The sequence below is a fragment of the Phaethon lepturus genome, unplaced genomic scaffold, assembly GCF_000687285.1.
Source record: "Phaethon lepturus isolate BGI_N335 unplaced genomic scaffold, ASM68728v1 scaffold3910, whole genome shotgun sequence".
NCBI classification, from domain to species: domain Eukaryota; kingdom Metazoa; phylum Chordata; class Aves; order Phaethontiformes; family Phaethontidae; genus Phaethon; species Phaethon lepturus.
Window position 1 is genome coordinate 71,248 of NW_010512444.1, and position 18,244 is coordinate 89,491.

Consider the following 18,244-nt stretch of genomic DNA (forward strand, 5'->3'; position numbering starts at 1 on the left):
ATATTGTTAGGCTATTCAAAGTTTTATGGGCTATATTCTTCAAGTCTGTAAGTGATCTGGCTCTAATGGCAATTTATTTTAGCCCACTGTTATATGTTCCCCTCTTAGTGAAAACCCTATAAACTATCAGTCTCGATGTGTAATGGGAAAGAGGACATGAACAGAGATAAGTAGTAGAAGCATATGTATGCCAAACAACTGCTGGTTGTTCCTTCAAGCTCTTCAGGATGCCAAAATAAAATGGCAGGGATCCATGCTTCAAATAGCAGGCAAGCAGAATCACTGGAGCGAATGCGAAATTGCAGGTCCATCTGTACAATCTGTAAAATCCAGCTGCATCTTAAAAGTTTGATTCTACAAGTCTGGGTCTTACTCATATAAACATCTCATACAGTTACAGATTCTCCTAATACTGTTATTATTTTTGTAGTATTTCACAGATTGTCCTATTGCAATTTTCTTATCAGACCAGTACATTTTTGCTCGTGAACACTTGGTGACCTGTAAGCACCACATTAAACACAAGTTCCATATGTTGTCTCGTGCTTTACTGCACTGTTCCACAATTATTGAATGCATTTACGCAATATACTTGTTACACAAGTTCACTCAAATATAAAGTGCCACTGTCAAGGTCTTTCACAAAAACGAGATTCCATGCTGGAGATATACAAACCAACTCTATGCCATGGTCATTATGGCTCTGCACCCATTAGTCCTACCATGGCCATCGGATCTGCCTACATTCAGATCAATGAATTTTTGCCTTCACTCTGTTGATGACAGTAAAATAGAAAAGTGATTGCTTGTGACAACCTTTTTTTCACATTTCACTGAACTGCTCATTGTACTGTTACTTTATATTTCCACTCATTCCTATGTCATCTATGTTCAGCTGTTGTATCCTGCCTAATGTGGAGACTGGGCATTCTAGCCATGCCATGTGTCTGCAGAGGTCCCCAGCTAGCGGGAGAGCTACTGCTCCCTCATGTTATGTCTATGAAACACATATTTTATAGAAAACTACAATATCGCCAAAAATGTAAACATTTTTGAGAAGAAAAACTTCTCCGTGTGCAGCACTGAGAATCAGGATGATCTAGAATAAACCACTACGGCATAACAATGACTCTCTGAAGGTGGCAGGCATTGATTTTTTGAACAGTAGCAAATCCTGATCAGAGCTGCATCTGCCCAAATTTACATCCTTTTTTAAGCCTTTTCTTTAAAAATGAAAATTTAAAGAAAGCTAAAGAGCAAATTGGATAGCAAATTTTAACAAAAAAATAATTAGATTATTTCAATATATATAGCACAGGTTTGTTTTTTTGATTTTGTTTATGCAAAGTGGAAAAACAAATATCCTAAATAATTTAAACATTTTTCCTCTGAAGAATTACAGGGAAGAATAACTTTAAAATGATGTGCTGTCCAGACTCTAAGAAATGGTGTTGCTTCTGTTAGTCATACTTAGAGCAAGTATAAATGGCTCCATGAATATAATGGCTTTCTGAAACTGCATTTTGCAATCTATATTGAGATACTATGTATATTCTACCTGACATTTCTTTGTTTAAATGTTTGGCAGTAGAACAAATTATAGTTCGTAAAGGGTTCAAACTCTGTGAAATGCTGCTGAATATCTCAAGGTACACAAATAGGATTGGCTTTTAGCACTTTTAATGACAACAAAATTAGCCATAATAAGTGTGGGAATCCATTGAGTCAGTCTTTTGAATTACTATTGCTGAAAAGGTATCTTAACAAAAAGCCATCTTTTGTTGTTCTTTTTTAAAATACTATCAGGTTAAACATATAGGTGGTGTACCAACTATGACAAGTATTTGGAGTTTTAGTGAGGCTAGTTGGACACTTTAAAAAGTTGTTGCTGCTTCTACAGTTGAAACTTTTTGTAAGATCTGGGTCAAAACTGATTATGAAGTGCATTTTTAAATAATTTTTCAAGTAATCCTCGTTAATTACTTTACATTTTAATTATATATGTTCACGTATTCAAACAGACAGCAGAAAAATCAGCAGAGTCGGTATCTAGATAGATAAAATTAATACTAATTTACTCTAAATTCCCTAAGGTTTGTGGTAAGGTTTTAGGTCTAGAATTAAAATTGGCAAAGTTTGGTAGAAGAGGCAGGGGGATAAGTTTGATTCTACTTTCCAGTTCAGACAAATCTCTGGCAAGATTGCTTCCATTCATGTTTTAATATCTCTGCAAATCAGAGTCTTGTTTTTGCAATTTCTTCCACATGTGCTTTGTGCTGATGGATGCCCTACTCACTCTATCCTCTGTAGGAAGCTGGCAGTCTGCAGAAATCTAAGAATCTGGAGCATCAAAGCTTTTGGTACTTAATAAATTTGCATATCTTCTTGAGACCAGCACAATGTGTTAAAAGTGTTACTTCATCTTTTCCCTACTTTAATACAATATTCTCTCAACTACAAAGCCATTGTAGTTAATAATGCTTTTTCAGTGATAGAAGACTATCTGTCTTGAGATATTACCTCATACTTTGATTCCAATAATTTTCCTACCTTTAGTCTGTAAGAAAATATGTTACCCTCCAAAATATTATGATAGGTTACAAAAAGTACCTCGTGTCTGCAGGGAGAACGACATGTTTTTCTGTACCCATGTTCTTCACAACTAAGAAGGGCCTCTGTCAAAGTCAGCTTTCTGGGACTTCATTTCCAGGTACAATTTTCTAAAGTGACAAACACTATGGGGAAATCTGTGCTAACTGTTAAAAACCCAACAACTGAGTTATTTGCAGTACTGTCATGCTAACTTCCACCTCAATAAGACCAAAGAAATCTCAGGAGGGGACTCTGCTAATAGCTTCTTACTGACCTCCTTGCATCAGGCCCTTCTGGTGAATGGTGGCCCAGTGGTGAATATGGCAAATGAGGTGTGAAAGCACAGATTTTTTTTATTTTTTTTAAGACTATGGTTCTGACTTGTCAGAAAAATATTAAAAAAAAAAAAGAGAGAGAAATGAGTTACACAATAGATATATTTTTCCCCTAGAATTCTCTGCCTCAGACCTTCCATCATGGAAACCCAAGCATGACCTGGAATATTAATTGTGTCAGGTCAAGCATACTGGCAAATGTACCATTTGTTACCCAGTCATCCTTAGCATTACATTAATATTTTGAATCATTTTGCATTTCTAACACTCTACCATTTACTTTCCCCCCAATCATTTTCTTATCTTTATAATTAATGGTGGCATAAAAAGAAAGAAAAAAACCCCACAAGAAAACAAATATTAAATTAATGAACATTAGTGAAGAAAAGATTTGTTGGGGTTTATTTTATATTCTGTATTGCTTCCACCTCTAATCCTATACTCAGTCTATGCTGTAGAATATCCATTTTTGTCTTTTCCTGTTTCTCATTTCTATATGGAGAGAAAGACTGAACTGATTTTCCCAGCATACAACAAAGAAATTATTAAGGAGCTTGCCTTGAAAGCTAAACTATGAAAGAAGGGACCAGCAAAAGAAATACAAAGAAGGAAGGAAGAAAGGAAAGAAAAAGGTGCAGGTTGACAGGGAAAGACAAGGCTGTGTTGATTATGCTGGATAGTTCCTCAGAACAGATCGGTGATCGCAAGTGGTATAATAAAATATTAACAGTTTTAGATGCTGCAATTTTTATTTAGAAATTAATTATTTCTTATTCTTCCTTCTTATTTTTTGGCTGAGCCTTTAAAGCCTACATATGAAATTCCAAACAAAATATGCCTTAATAGATACAGTGTAGCTACGGCACTGCAAATAATTACACACACGCAAAATTAAAAATCAGTGAAGTTGAGCTGAAGATAAAATGTAAACATGAAGTCAATAGAAAGTGTATCCTCATATTTTTTGAATATTTTTACTGTAATAGAAAGTGTATCCTCATATCTTTACAATATTTTTTACTGTAATTTAACTAAACAACAGTAAAGGTATACTCTAATTACTTTTCCATATAAATTCTGAAAGTCTGAAATAATTAACATATATCATGAATATAAATGTTTCATTTAAGAGTCATTTAATCTTAAAAAAAATAGCTTTGATGGAGGAAGCCTTTGCAAGTGATTGTCACAGTAAGAACGTAAATAAAGTCCTAGTTTCTCACTTTGTTCTTTTAATGAGCAGTTAAACAAGAAGGAAGAGACTTCAACAAAATAGGGACTTAACTTGAAAATCCTTTTTTTGCTCCATTGTAATTTATAAAAAAAACTAAGCAAGCTGAGAGGAGAGGTAAGAGATCTTTAAAAGCCATAAAAGTAAAAGCATGAAGGAGAGCTGTGAATGAAATATTTGCTAGAGATGGGATTGCTGAATCAACACTGACCAGTGCACTTCATCATAATTATCAGGACATACTACTGCCAGGGGATTTATAAAAATCCCACTCAGCAAATAATTGCCCTGCTGTTAGGAGATAGTCGGAGTGTTAACACACTGTCACAGTCCAGCGTTTAGTAAGATATTCAACATTCAATTACTCTTGCTGAGAACTAAAAGGAAACATGATCATTTCTCAGCTACTGCAGTTATGCTTCCACATGAATTCCAGTGAACAATCTTGTTAATCCCCAGATATAGTTTCTCTAGGAGGTAAAAGAAATACCTTAAAACATTAGTGATTCATGGGAAAAAAAGGTGTTTAAATGATGCTGCAACCACGTCTGTAAAAGAAAAGGAATTTAAAACTTCACAGACTGTCAGAATATTCCATATGTAGTGAAAATAAAAGGATAATATATTTAATATGAAATTTTTTCGGGAAAAAGCCATCTATAAAAATTCTGTAAATACTGTTTTGTTAACAAGTATAATAAAACTATGTCCATGAACTCAAATTTGAAACATCAAAATATTTAAGCCACATTAGAATGTATTCTACCAGAATTAATCTGTGAATTTTTAACTAATAGGAACACATTTTTATATTAACAATCAAGAAATACAGTGTAAGCTTTATTCAGATAAATGCTACTCCTTAGGCCTGATCCTGTAATCCTTATAAAAATGTACTCTCAGGAATTTCATCTAAATAAGAATTGGAGGACCTAGCCTGTTATTGTACCTAAGATATTTTAGCTTTGTTTGAGATACCGCTTTTATGCAGAGACTGAAGAATTCATAAATGAGTGATGAGTAGTGTATATTCTTTCAAGTGGGATTAATTACCTGTCTTCTGCTTAATATATATTCTGTTTAAACTGAGTAATAGAAGCATTAATTATTGTTATTCTGCCTTCAGATTGTAAAGGTTGGTTCAGTTCTTTTCATCTGTGAAATGTTTGCTTGATATCAAAATACTACTGCAATCATGTTTTAAATGCACATTTATAAGTAAACCACGCTGCAATTTTATGTACTATACAATGTGTTAAGGAAACATTCAAGTCCGCTATCCTGGCCACACCATAAAATCAACTTCTAAACCTGTACAGCCACTAAGTTCAATTGTAGGAAACAAGACTGTAATTGTGTCTCCAAACAGGTACCAACTGCTTGTGTATTTAGGCAACAAGGCAAAAGAGAAACAAACTCTTAGTTTAATGCATGGATCATTGCGGCACAATATCCAAAACAGAGCAGCCCAGCAAATGTAGAGGCATCCCAAAAATATATCCACCTTTCATTGATTCTCTCTCTGACTGAGGCTTACTCTGTCAAATCTGATTTTTACGCAGGCTCTTGATGACTTGACTAGATCAGAGATAATAACTTGAATGAGTGAGTGAGGGCATGGGAAAGAATAGTCTTATGATGAAGACACAAAACAGAGAGCATTCAAAGTTCTCTTACTGACTTCTCATTGGACTTCTAACCAATTTCAAAACATCAAAGCAAAATACATTTTAACTTGCTTAATGACTTTATTTTAAAAACAGGAATGGGAATTTCCACTACTGTTATAATCTTTTCTTTAAGAACTGCTCAGGTGAGTATAGGATCATGTACAAATTCTAGGTATCTCTGAGAACCAACCTGTTTCTACAACCACGCTGTATAAATGGGAATTAAAGATCTTAGTTTGAAGAATAATCTCTGAAGGTGATTTTATTCTTCCATGTCTCAATAACTGCATGTGAACACACAGACAGTATTTCCTTATGTCACAGTGTTATTTTGAGGCTAAAATTATTATGCTTGTGAGAAGTTTTCAGAGCTTTAAAACACTTATTAAAATGTGATTTTATTTATATCTTTAAAATTAAAATTCCATCTACTCTCATTGTCATAATGGAAAAGATCAGCTTTGTAAGAAAAAATCAACTCAAAATTCACTTATTTTCTCACTGGATTGAGAAAAATCTTTGTAATTATACCATTTAGTATCTCTGAATTTGTAACACCAGAAGTTACCTACAACAATATATCACAAGATAGGAGAAGCTCTTCTTAACAGATAGAGATGGAAATCATACGGAAATTTCCTCTGTTAACAAAAAAATTGCTAAATAGAGAATTCATTCACTTCTCCAGAAATACATATATACAACTAAACAATGTAACATTTCGTTGCTTTTCATTGTTTCTTATGTCTGCTGCATTGTGTTTACATGTGAATCTTCCCTCATGGACATATATTCTGACGGATTCATTCAACAATTTGCTGTAGTAAACCTATAGGATTAGACAATGACTAACAACTTGAAAAGTGGCAGTATGTCTAATGAAGGAGTCTTCAATGAGACCAATAGCCAATGAGGTGAAGGTTTAATGAATGGTCATAATATTGTATACAGGAAAGAATAACGAAGAAGGAACAGAGCCATGTTAGTCAGATTAGTAAAGGTAGTCAGGAATGAGTAGAAAAGAGTGATGTAACAAGAAAAAATGAAAAAATGAAGATTTTATTAAAGGATTGTTGAAATAGAAAAACTGGAAGCAAAGAAAGCATGCAAAATAAAGGTAAAGAAAACAATAGATGGGGGAATGTATACAGTTTTCACCCTGTCCATTGCAGGCCAGACACAATTCCCAAATTAACAGTATATATTAGATACTAAACAAAAGCATTGAATATTGAATAAACTGTGCAAGTTAATGAAAGAACTTTACCATTATACTATTCACTTGCCTAAGAGCTGAAAAACAAAAGAATTGGTGTGTACATCACTCATCTTGAAGTGTCATTAAAATAAGGACACCATCAGTGCCACTTCTTAATCAACAGGAGTTTCCCGTGAGAGATGTACAGTATTTTATCTTCATGACTTCTCCCATGCCATTTCTAGCCTCCCTCTTCTTATGCACTTACCTCTTATTTTGCATGTACTACTTCTGATATAATAGTTTCAAAAATTACCTAAGCAAGGCCGTACATCACATCAAACTTGTATAAACACCAGATGGACTACTACACATCAACCAAATTTATCCCAGTAACAACTTCAAGAATGTCAGTGGAGTTCCACTCTGTGCAAGTGTGTGTGAATGTGACTCTGTGTGTGAGCTATTTCCTTGATATTTGCACTACATTGTAATTTCCTTGCAATATAGATTCTTTCTTAAATGTGTGTACCACATCATACACAAAGCCAACATTCAATATATAACTCGCTTGTACCAGTTTTCTGACCCTGCAGCAATCCAGCCCTTTTGCCACCCCAGTTGACAGTAATACACAAAACGTGGTCATGTTTTTCTAAGATCTCAGCATGTACACTTTTGATAGATCACACAGCTTGTCCTTTAAACTCTGCCATTAATCCTACCCACAGGAGTTGAGCAAGAAGTTTGTGGTCTAGAAAAAATCCACACAAATAGAGATTATGCAGTTTAGATGCTGAAAAAAGACAGTTTCAGTACACGGACCTTCTAGCTACTGGATTTTTAAATGACTAATGCTAGATGCAGAGACGCTAAATGCTGTAATAGATGGTAGATACAGAGATGCCACCATGCTATAATAACATAGGCTTAGTATGAGTGACATGGCTAGTAACAACCTATTTAGAAGAAGCTCTGAGAAATATTACCCTGTAATATGGATATGCCTTTAAACAACTGAGCTTGCATAGGATCAATCACAAAACAGCACTCAAACTTTACATCCTATTGTGTGTTAAGCTCTTTCTAAAGACAGATGATTTTTCAGTGTAAAGTCTTTCTCATTCCTTTGCACAGTTATCCAGTTATCAAACAAATGGCAATGATTTTATAATAAGCAGCCTTTAGGAAAAAATGAGTTTGCAGTACTGTCACAGAACATGCTTAAAATTATTAAATTTGTTCAATTTTTAAGTTCATTCACTTACTACCTTTAAAAATTAGGATGCGAATATCTTGTTTTCTGGGAAGTGTGGCAAAGGGAGAAATTACTGATTTCTGTTGGAAGCACTTTCACTTAGCACTTGTGCTAGAATGAGACAGAATGGGAAGGAAGCACTTTTCACTGACACCGGGGAGAACTACATCTGAAATGGTACGTAACTATCTATTTCTTACAGGAGGTAGGTTATGGTATCAGCAGATAGCACTTTCCCATCCTCTTTCCATTGCTCCCTAACCTATGGAATTACCCTTTTCTGGGCATGAAGATCACCACACTTGCCATCTTAGTTTTGGCTTTGATTGCACTTGCCCTCTCTACGGAGACAACTACCCCTTCTTAGAGAAAAAGAAAGGCTGTTTGAAAGGGATATGAGCAAAACTTGAAAATCTATAGAAGTAGTAAACTTTGTCACTAAATGATTTTGGCAGATTGTGCACCAGATAGATTCTGGAGGTATATGTTGGCTTCCAGCACTTGCCTCCTTTTACATCACCGTGATACTATGTTGAGTAGCAGAATTACAGTCTTGAATGTTCTCAGGATGAGTAATCCCAAAGCGTAAGAACTGGACTCAAATTCTAAGACAACTAAAGATTTTTGATTGTGTGTGCAAATCACTTAAAGGTCATTTTTGGAATTCAGACCTAGTGGAACTAACCTTCTAGACACAAATATTTTTCTTTGTTGAGGTACAATATCTTCCAGAATCACAAACAGCTCAGTTACTGTGTGCTTTCAGTTTACCTTACTTTGTCCTTCTTTTTGACAGAAATATTAAGCAACATTAACTGAGATTCCTTTCAAGTGAACTGAAATTGTGTTTATAGTGCCCCATGAGGCACAAGAGTTGAATGATTTTCCTATAGTGAATACCTGCGAATAGACTGATACATCTAGCTTCCAATGTGGAAATGAATACACAAAGAAGGCTTGCTGATCAAACATACCTGTCACAAGTACTGTAAGAAGGATTTAATGTAAATTGAGAATCCTTTGGAAATAATATTTTATAAAAACAAAACACTGTAGCATGAAGTGCTTTATATACTAATGTTATTTAAATGTAGCTGCAAGCCTGCCTGAGAGCTAGGAAGGTTCACTCTCTTTTTAATTTAAATAGGATTTTTTATGGTACAAGCTTGGAAAGTACTCAGAAATACCTGAATTCTTGGCAGAGAAGTGATGAGTGGATATTAAACCCATGGATAGGTGGGGATGTTCAGTGATTGGGGCACCCACATTAAAAAAAAAATTTACCATTTTAGTTCATCTTTAGGAAGTATTAGTAATTATAATGAATGATTATTTCATCCCCAGAATGTTTTAGAGATGGGATAATAAAATTACAACAGTAAAGAGGGAGGAAATAAAATGTAAAAGGTAAGAGCTAATTCATTCCTCATGCTAGCTCAGTCCTTGGCCTTTCCTGAACAGACACTGCCAATAGTAACAAATTATGTATAATCATTTTGAGATGTGGACTGTTCACTTGGGACTAAGCTCAAATGACCAAACTTGCAGCCTTGTCTCTTAAACCATGGATCTGAAGATCAAAGGCCAGAGCTTTATCCACTGAGTCCTCACCTTTATAAGAATAAAACTGCCAGGTGTCCAGAGACAGAGTGGGTGTCAAGCAGTGTCATTTTAGACCAATTGTTTTTCAAGTTCTTACAGGACAGCACATTAGGTTAGAAGCATATTAATCAGTTGTGTCTTCTGAATATTCATTAGCCTACTCCAGGAAGGATTTTGTGGCTTTTTTTTTCTTCCTCACTTAGAACATTTACACCTGATGTAAGTGCAGTAACTTCAATAGAATTAACTCCAGACTTCCAGTAGTGTAAAAAGGGGACACACACTGTCAGTGTAACGTTTATGAATTGCCATCTCTGTTGACAGGAAAAACATAATAAAAAAAATCTTATAATTGAATAGAATTCAAATTTAAAATATTTTACTCTATGAACTGGCAAACATGAAATAATGACTGATACAATTGATACATGTGATATAATTTTGAGTTCTACAATAACTACAGAAAATCAAAACAAAACTGGTTTGAAAAACAAAAGATGAAAAGTAACCTTGGGGCCTGTTTTTGCCACCTTTATACACAAAAGCCCTAATCCAGAGTCCACAGAATTTTGCTACATGACTCCCATTACCTTAAAGTGAAATTGTTTATGGAGCATGGGTGTTACACAGAGAGCGTAACAATGGGAAACCTTGGTTCTCATTGCTGAAATTAGAACTTTTCATTGTTGGTCACTTGATGCTAACATTTTCTTCCTCCTCACAGAACATTATTCTTAAGGTTGGTTTTTTTTTTTTAAAAATTGTTTTCTATAATGCTAAACTATTAAAGTGTTAGTGTCTCAGACGTTTATGTCTCTCTGGAAAGTGTTATCTCAGTCAAGACTAGTTCCATTAAAAATATTTCCTTATTCCATAGCACCAGCTATTCCATCCCTACAAGTAATCCTTTTCCAATACATTGGTTCAATGGGAATAAATATAGGCAAATACCAGCCATATGTCTAAACACATTGACCTTGACTCAACAGAGAGACAGTGACACACATGACCAGGCACTGAAAACTGAAGGAACTACTGCAATCCAAAAAGATAATTCGTAGGATCATAGAATCATAGAATCATTAAAGCTGGAAAAGACCTCGAAGATCATGTTTTGTTACTGGCAGTTACTAAAAGAAATGCCATAGATTTTGTAACTCTTAGAACACAAAGGGCCTAGTATTACACATAGGCTTTGTTCTTCTCTTGCAGCTCTAAATTACCTGGGAGCTTATGAGCAGTATCTGATCACAAACTGCCAAAGGATATCAGGAGAAATTGTCACCCTGCTAAAGAGGCCTGAAAAGCGACAGACTTTACCATTGCTTGGAATGGAAGAGGCAATCTGCAGAACCTCAGCAAATTGTGAAGAAAGAGTAAGACACTTTGCAGTTGCATATTCTCCTGTGACAGAATACCAGAGATAGTATATGCTGTGAAATGAGCATGCTGCAAAACAATACTGCAAGGAGAATGAGTAAACTTGGTCTTCCAAGGAAGCACAAAGAGCTAGTTAGTGTTCTGGGTCTAGATCTCTTATGACACTCTCTCTGCTTAGGTCATTCCTTCTCCAATTATTAAGAGAGACAGGAATTGGAGGAATACAGAGGCAAAAAGCAAACACATTAACCATCAAAAAATGGAAAGCTCTACAACAAAAAACTTCAAGTCCTTCAACTATTGCTTGCTGGAAACTGGGAGAGTATTCTTGGCATGTCATTATATTGCCCCATTGCCCCATTTTATTATTCTTCCCTAAGCACATGCTGTTGGCCACTGTCAAAGACAGGGTGCTGGGCCAGAGGAGCCTTCAATTCTTCAGTCGGACTCAGATCCTCTAATTGAACAGGGCTCAACAGAAAGAAGATTATGCACATAAATCAAGAGTAGACATACACACACAACTGCATGATTAATTTTTCTCAAGGTCTCAGTAGTTAAAGCATTCAGATAGAACAGAAGATCCCACAGATCAGAGGACCGACTAGCACATCTAATCTCAGCATGATTTGTCACAGAGCAGGAAGTCCAGGTTTGTTTGGAAACAGGACTGGGACTCAGTCCACCAACCAGAGCAATAAGTGATCCATGCATAACATCACATTCTGAATAATGTCAAAATATGTTTTGTAATTGTGTGACAAAGCTCTCAAGCTTTCCTAGATGTTGTATCACAAAAAACTTTGGCTTTCTGGACTAGTTTTACATTCATTTTCTCTGACAAAAGGTAAATGTGTTTTATCTGTTTAGAAACAGAGGAAAGTTGGAGAAAAGAGAATCAAAATTCTCTTTTACCTCACCCTGTTGCCTATATGGGAAAAAACTATAGAGTAAAGGGAAAAGATCCATTGCTGTGCTGATTCTCCAATCCATTTCTCAGTGACAGGAGAAACTGTAATAGCAAAAGCCTTTTTCAGCTGTGGCACTCTGAAGACTGTTTCCATAGGAATCTTCTCCTGATCTCAATGACTTAACAGGACACATGCCACCCTGCTCCTTCCATCACTTCTCCCACTCTGGCTCCTTTCAGTTACAACTGCCTTCTGCTCCATACCAAACTGTGGACTTGCAAGTCCTCTACTGGGGTAGCAACGGTAGTGCCAGCACCAGCTGATGAACTTTCTCCTACTCACAGACTCACCTCAGCATTTCTGCATGCTCTATCAGCAGATACTTAAACAATACAGGTCTACATTCTAGCTTGATACTGGATCTTTGTATTTAGTCTATTATATACCTAATTCTAATCATCATTGTAAGACAAAGACAAACCGCAAAATTTCTTGGAAGGCTGGAAAAAACAATGACAGGAATCATGCAACCACATGTTCAAACAAATGTGGGCTCTTCATATCCACTTCTACAAAGTGCCATCAATGTATTCAGTGATTCTGTCTTTCATTGACTTTAAAGGCTGTTTGTCAGCACTTTGCAAAGGATGGCCCTTTCTAGGAATGTCAGCTTTGCTAATATGACAAAAAGCAGAAGTAAGAACCTATTCAATTATAGTGAATTTTATTAATATAGAAAGGGGAACTACAGTGGTATAGAAGAATAATCTACATAGGTAAACATGTTTATAATAGAAAATCACATTTAATAAGTAGTTCGTTTATTAATGACAACTAAAAGAAGGATCATTACCACTATAGTGGAAGTAACATACTGTGAGTATGGACTAATAAGAAAAACTTAAATATTATGAGTTTCACATCTCAATAAGAACTTACAATGCAGTTAATGATAAAATGGATTAAAAAATGAAAAAAAATACATCTGCATTGTAATTTTTATTGTGTTACCAATAATAATGACAAGTAATAGTCTTAACAAAGGCAAAGGCTTTTTAAATACACACTGCAATTTTTATCATGTTCATCATGAAGTCAGAATTTATCAGACTGTTAAGGTAAAAACAGAAAAAGAAAACCTTGTTATATATATAAATTTTAAAATCCAAAATATAGAGAATCTTATTTATTAAATGGAATTTAGTTTGGAAGCCCTACAGTTGCCATCTCAGAGATTTATTTCTTTCTGTATTTTACACTGGAATCCCTTGCAACAAGCAACCAGTAGGTGGAACAGATATCATAACTTATCACGTGATAAGAAGAGCATGGCCTTGACTGTTGGGTTGTTTCCATAATTGTGGGAATCATGTAGAAGAAGTTTCCTCCAAAGAAAAGAAGATCATGTGTGTAAGATGTTACTTGCCTAGTTACTGATACTACTGGTGTATATGGCAAGTTGATGAAAAGCTCGATATTTCATAACCATGAAGTTTTAGAGCTCGTGCTTTATTTCTCCAGATATTATTTGGCAACTAACTTAAATAAATCAAATAAAAGTTTACTTTCTTTTTTCAAGACCACTCTAATGCCTACGAAGAGACCTGTATCTGTGTTGTGTGGATATTACTGGTGCTACAGGAAAAAAAAACGTAGCTGGATTTTAGTAAAGCAAAAAACTGTGTTTTGAAGTGGACAGGATGCATAGCATTGTACTTTCACAGAAAGACAGTCAATAACTATATTATTAATATAATTTATGAATATATATTATTAATAACAGCACATTAAAATGACTACTGTTAATAATTCTTGATTATGCAAATAATGTTTAGTTGTTTAACTTTCTTTTCTTTAAACTTCTTTGCTAGAATACTAACAATCTTCTATTCAAATGAATTGCTTAGTTCTTATGTCGATTAAAATGTTTGTGTAAATGCAATGTATTTCTACAGGTAGCAATGGGAAATAGTTGTATTTGGGTAAGTTTCTATCGCAAAATACACTCAGTCAACTGTTTGCAAAAAATATAGGAAAATTGTAAAGTATCGTATAATACCATACGTTTCTTATCATCCAATGATTTCCATGAATGTCCATTTCATAGCAGTGATGCATAACATACACACCTGCCCCCCAGAAAGGTGGGGAACTGCAAACAAAACAACTTCAATGTAGGTACGCCTATATAATATTTTGTAGGCAGATCAAACTCCTTGTTACTGAGTTTAAAGCATGCACACACTTATTCTGCCGATATTTTGAGCTGACCAGAAGCTGTGTAACTGCATTAATTCTTGAGCTAATATGCCGTGGCTCTCAACAGGGCTAATTAGTTTGGGTTCAGCCCCATGTTATAGCTCCAGATTGGCTTGGAAAGTAATCAAAGCAAGCTCACATCTGTCTGTATAAGACTATGTGTATATACCTGGTACCAGTAACAACAAATAACGCATACTAATTCAGAGTTTGATATCCATTTCTCCCACTTTTTTTTTTCTTTATAAATATAACAGTTTATGGAAGAAATAAATGCCTGAATAGCAAGTTAATTAATGAAAAAGACAAAACATGTTGACTCCATCATAGGACATGCTATTATATACATACTAGACACCCCTGTACATTCATGACACTAGCATTCTTAAGTTCTATTTTTTTTAATGTAAAATAATGCTAGCAATTAGGAATGGGCACAAACTTATTTATATAATTTGTGGAATAAGAAGAGCAAATTCTGCAATCAGTGAAGGATTCATAGACTTTAAGGCCAGTGAGGATCACTTTATCATCTGCTACATAATGCGATGCTACAATCATCTCCCTGTTTAACCTGTAACACACTTCTGAGATGGGTTTCTGGGCTTCAGCTTGTAGGGAGTGGAGAATGGAACCTGACATGCCTTTTTTCACTAAAATTGAGGAGCAACAACTCCTTAACTCCTTTCTGTCAATAAGTAAACACCCTTTTCTCACCCTTTTTGCCTGTAGTAAAATAAAAATATTCAAAACTATAGGATACATTTAAAACAATTATTGCAAATACAGATTTTGAAATGCTGTCCATATAACCTGCCTGAAGCTGCAGCCTTGATGCATGAGATGGCTCAGCTCCATTCTTGCACCTCGTTATGCAGGAAGGGGAGGAGGTTTTACCAAACTTTAGCAGATCATCTCTACAACTCTTTGGGCTTTAGCTAATATATGACTCTACAATAGGTCCAGCTCATCAACCTCCTCTTTTCATTTGCTATGCCCCCTGCTTACAGATTATATTTTCTCCTTAACTCACTCATAAGTGTTGACTTTTGCTGTCTGGTTCCACTAAGACATGAATGGACCTTGCTCAGTAATCCAATTAAATATCCTTTGAAGTGAGCAAGATGCAGCTGTAGTCAGGTCAAAACACCAAGCATATAGAGAATAAATTGTCAGACATAGCGCATCAAACCAGTAAATTCTGCACTGAAATAATTTGCCCTGTATCGTAGCAAGATATCAAATTCTGTAACTATGTGTAGTTGTGGAATACAGACTTTGATTGCGATAAGTAGTTTACTTCATATATATCTTTGCTGATATTCAGGTTGTCTGTAGTTGTTGCATTGATTTACACTCATTCATGTTTCAAAATACTGCCTGCAAAAGAAGATAGTTCTTGGAGAACAGTTCTGTGATAAAGGAAAAATTCTGAGAGCTCTGAGCCCCAGTATTCACAAACCATCTCAGTAAGAAAAACCAAGCATATTTTTTTCTGCAAAACACTGCTAGCTAAATTCAAATTTATCAGAACATGATAGCTACTGCTGCCCTCTACTAGCAGTCCTCCAGATGGATGGCTGAAATAAGGCACTCCTTGCCATTCCTTAAAAATGTGTCGCAGTTTGCTAAGCCATTATCATCAGAAGTGAATTAAGTTTACTAAAAGCTTTTTATCTCAATGTCTCTAACCAAACAATTTCTGTACTCCAGGTAAACATATTAGTGTTTATGCATTTGTTTATATAAATTATTCTGTTCAAAACAAGAATTCCCAATATTCTATGGTTTAAAACAATATAAAATATTGTTATATTCTAGAACTACATCTGGACAAATCAATTATTGTGAACTAATTTCAATTATTAACCTGCTCCCCTGTCTAAAAGCAGCTCAGAAAACTTTTTATACTCTTTTTTACTAATATTTTGCTATGCTATATTTTTTGCAAATAAAATTACTTAAATTTGATTTACAAATTTAGTTTTCATAGCTGATATCCAGTTAATTAAACTATATTTCTATTTATTAGATAGATCACAAATGATTCCCAAAGAAAGGGAAAGATTAAATATTCTGTCACTAGGTGTCATGGTATTTTTCCTGCATTCTTAGGATTAACAGTTCTTACACACAGATTATAATTAACAACCTCTGAAAAGCAAGCACTAGCATATCCTGATTGCACATTAATTCCTCATTTATATGAAGACCAACCAGTCACCAAACATTTATGGACACAAAATCTTTTTTTTTTTAATAAAAGTGCACAAAAGGTCACTAAAAAAAGGCAAACCCACAAGATTTGCCTATCATATCAATTTTGTATAAGATATATCTATTGCCATATTCACCTGTCTACCTGTCTGTAAAGCAGCTTACATAAGAAAGCTTGAAGAAATATACCAATTTTACCAATACAAAACAAGTTAATCAGTAAATATTTAAAATTTATGAGGCATTTCTATGTGAAAACAATCACATTAAATAAGCTGATTCAGGCAGTTCTAGGAAAAGCTTTAGCTGAAAACCTGCATTTACAATCTATCCTAAAAACAAGCAGAACACAACACCAATCCAAGTATTAGCTCAATTAAAAAAAGGAAAATAAATTAAATCCCTTCTCAGCTTAATAACTTGTTAGTTCTTGACAAGTGCAACAACACAACAATAAGCCAGTCAAAATGAGTTTTTAAAGCGAGGTTATGCCCTTCGTGTTGTGTTATCACAGTGGCAGATCAAACTGCTGACTTTGACTCTTTCTGCCAGCATTGCTGATGCTGCCTCTATGAAGCTGCTGTCACAGAATAGTCATGGTACCTGCTCTTGCCTATAGAAAAGTGCTAAATTGAACTCGAAGTAGTGTCTTTGTGATATCTTTTCAACAAGTCGTGTCCCATTCAGCTTGCTAGTTTATCTCTGTCAGGCTGGGGGCCCAAGTGGCTTGCATGAGCCATCAGGGACAGGTATACCAACCTGCTCAGTGCTAAGGAGGTAATGCATCTTTCGGGCTTGGTGTTTCTTTTCCTTTTCTTTCTTTTCTAGGTCTTTCTTCTTCTTTTCATTTTCCTGCATTTCTGTGTACTCTTGGAGTTCATTCCTGTAATAAAATAAGCCTGCTAATTATATTACAACAATAAAAGACACACTAATGTTTTATTTTACTTTAACCCTTTCATAGCTTTGCAGTGTTCTGCTATTATGTATTAGCAGAATACTGACACCACTGAATGCAAAATTACAGTTCATTCAGTTCCACAGCAGCAGGATACTACATGGATAGAACTGTGATGAAACAGGATTAAAATTATAAAAACTATGAACATTATGAATATTAATTCATATTGCTTACTCTTTTGAAGAGTGTGTCAACTTACGTATTTTCATTGCTTGATAAAATAGCACTCATAGATGTCCTTTTTTTGCCTTTTAAGAGTCATTTTAGTTTGAATTTCTCTAAGCAGAAGTTATTATAAGTTAGTGATTTTCCTTCAAATTGTTTCAAAACAAAAGTTGTTCACTTATATCTCAGTGCCTTGCAACATCTCCTTCTGATCTGCAAACAGGGAAGATCTTATGGAATGAGAGAGGATAGTAAACACTGGATAAGAGTTGACATTCACTGCTAGCTCCTTCAACCTTTTGTAAGGTTGAGAACGTAGGCATAGAGAAGAGCTGGATGTAAACCTTTCATGTGTGCGATGTCCTTAAGAGGAGTTTCCATAGCATTAGGCTTCTTGCACAAGTCACTTTCTACTCTAATCTGATATCAATGGTACAGGCCACCACAGGAAACAGGAACGTAACT

At 35.0% G+C, this 18,244-nt stretch overlaps 1 protein-coding gene across 1 annotated transcript in view; it reads right to left on the minus strand.

The window, feature by feature from the left end:
• The window catches only part of SPATA17 (spermatogenesis associated 17), a gene marked incomplete at its 5' end in the record, with an annotated part of 90,597 nt that overhangs the window by 37,496 nt on the left and 34,857 nt on the right, over positions 1 to 18,244 (minus strand). The window contains one exon of the mRNA XM_010286971.1: positions 17,413 to 17,536. Within this exon, the coding sequence (XP_010285273.1) occupies positions 17,413 to 17,536 (124 nt within the window). The remainder of the gene's footprint in view (positions 1 to 17,412; positions 17,537 to 18,244) is intronic.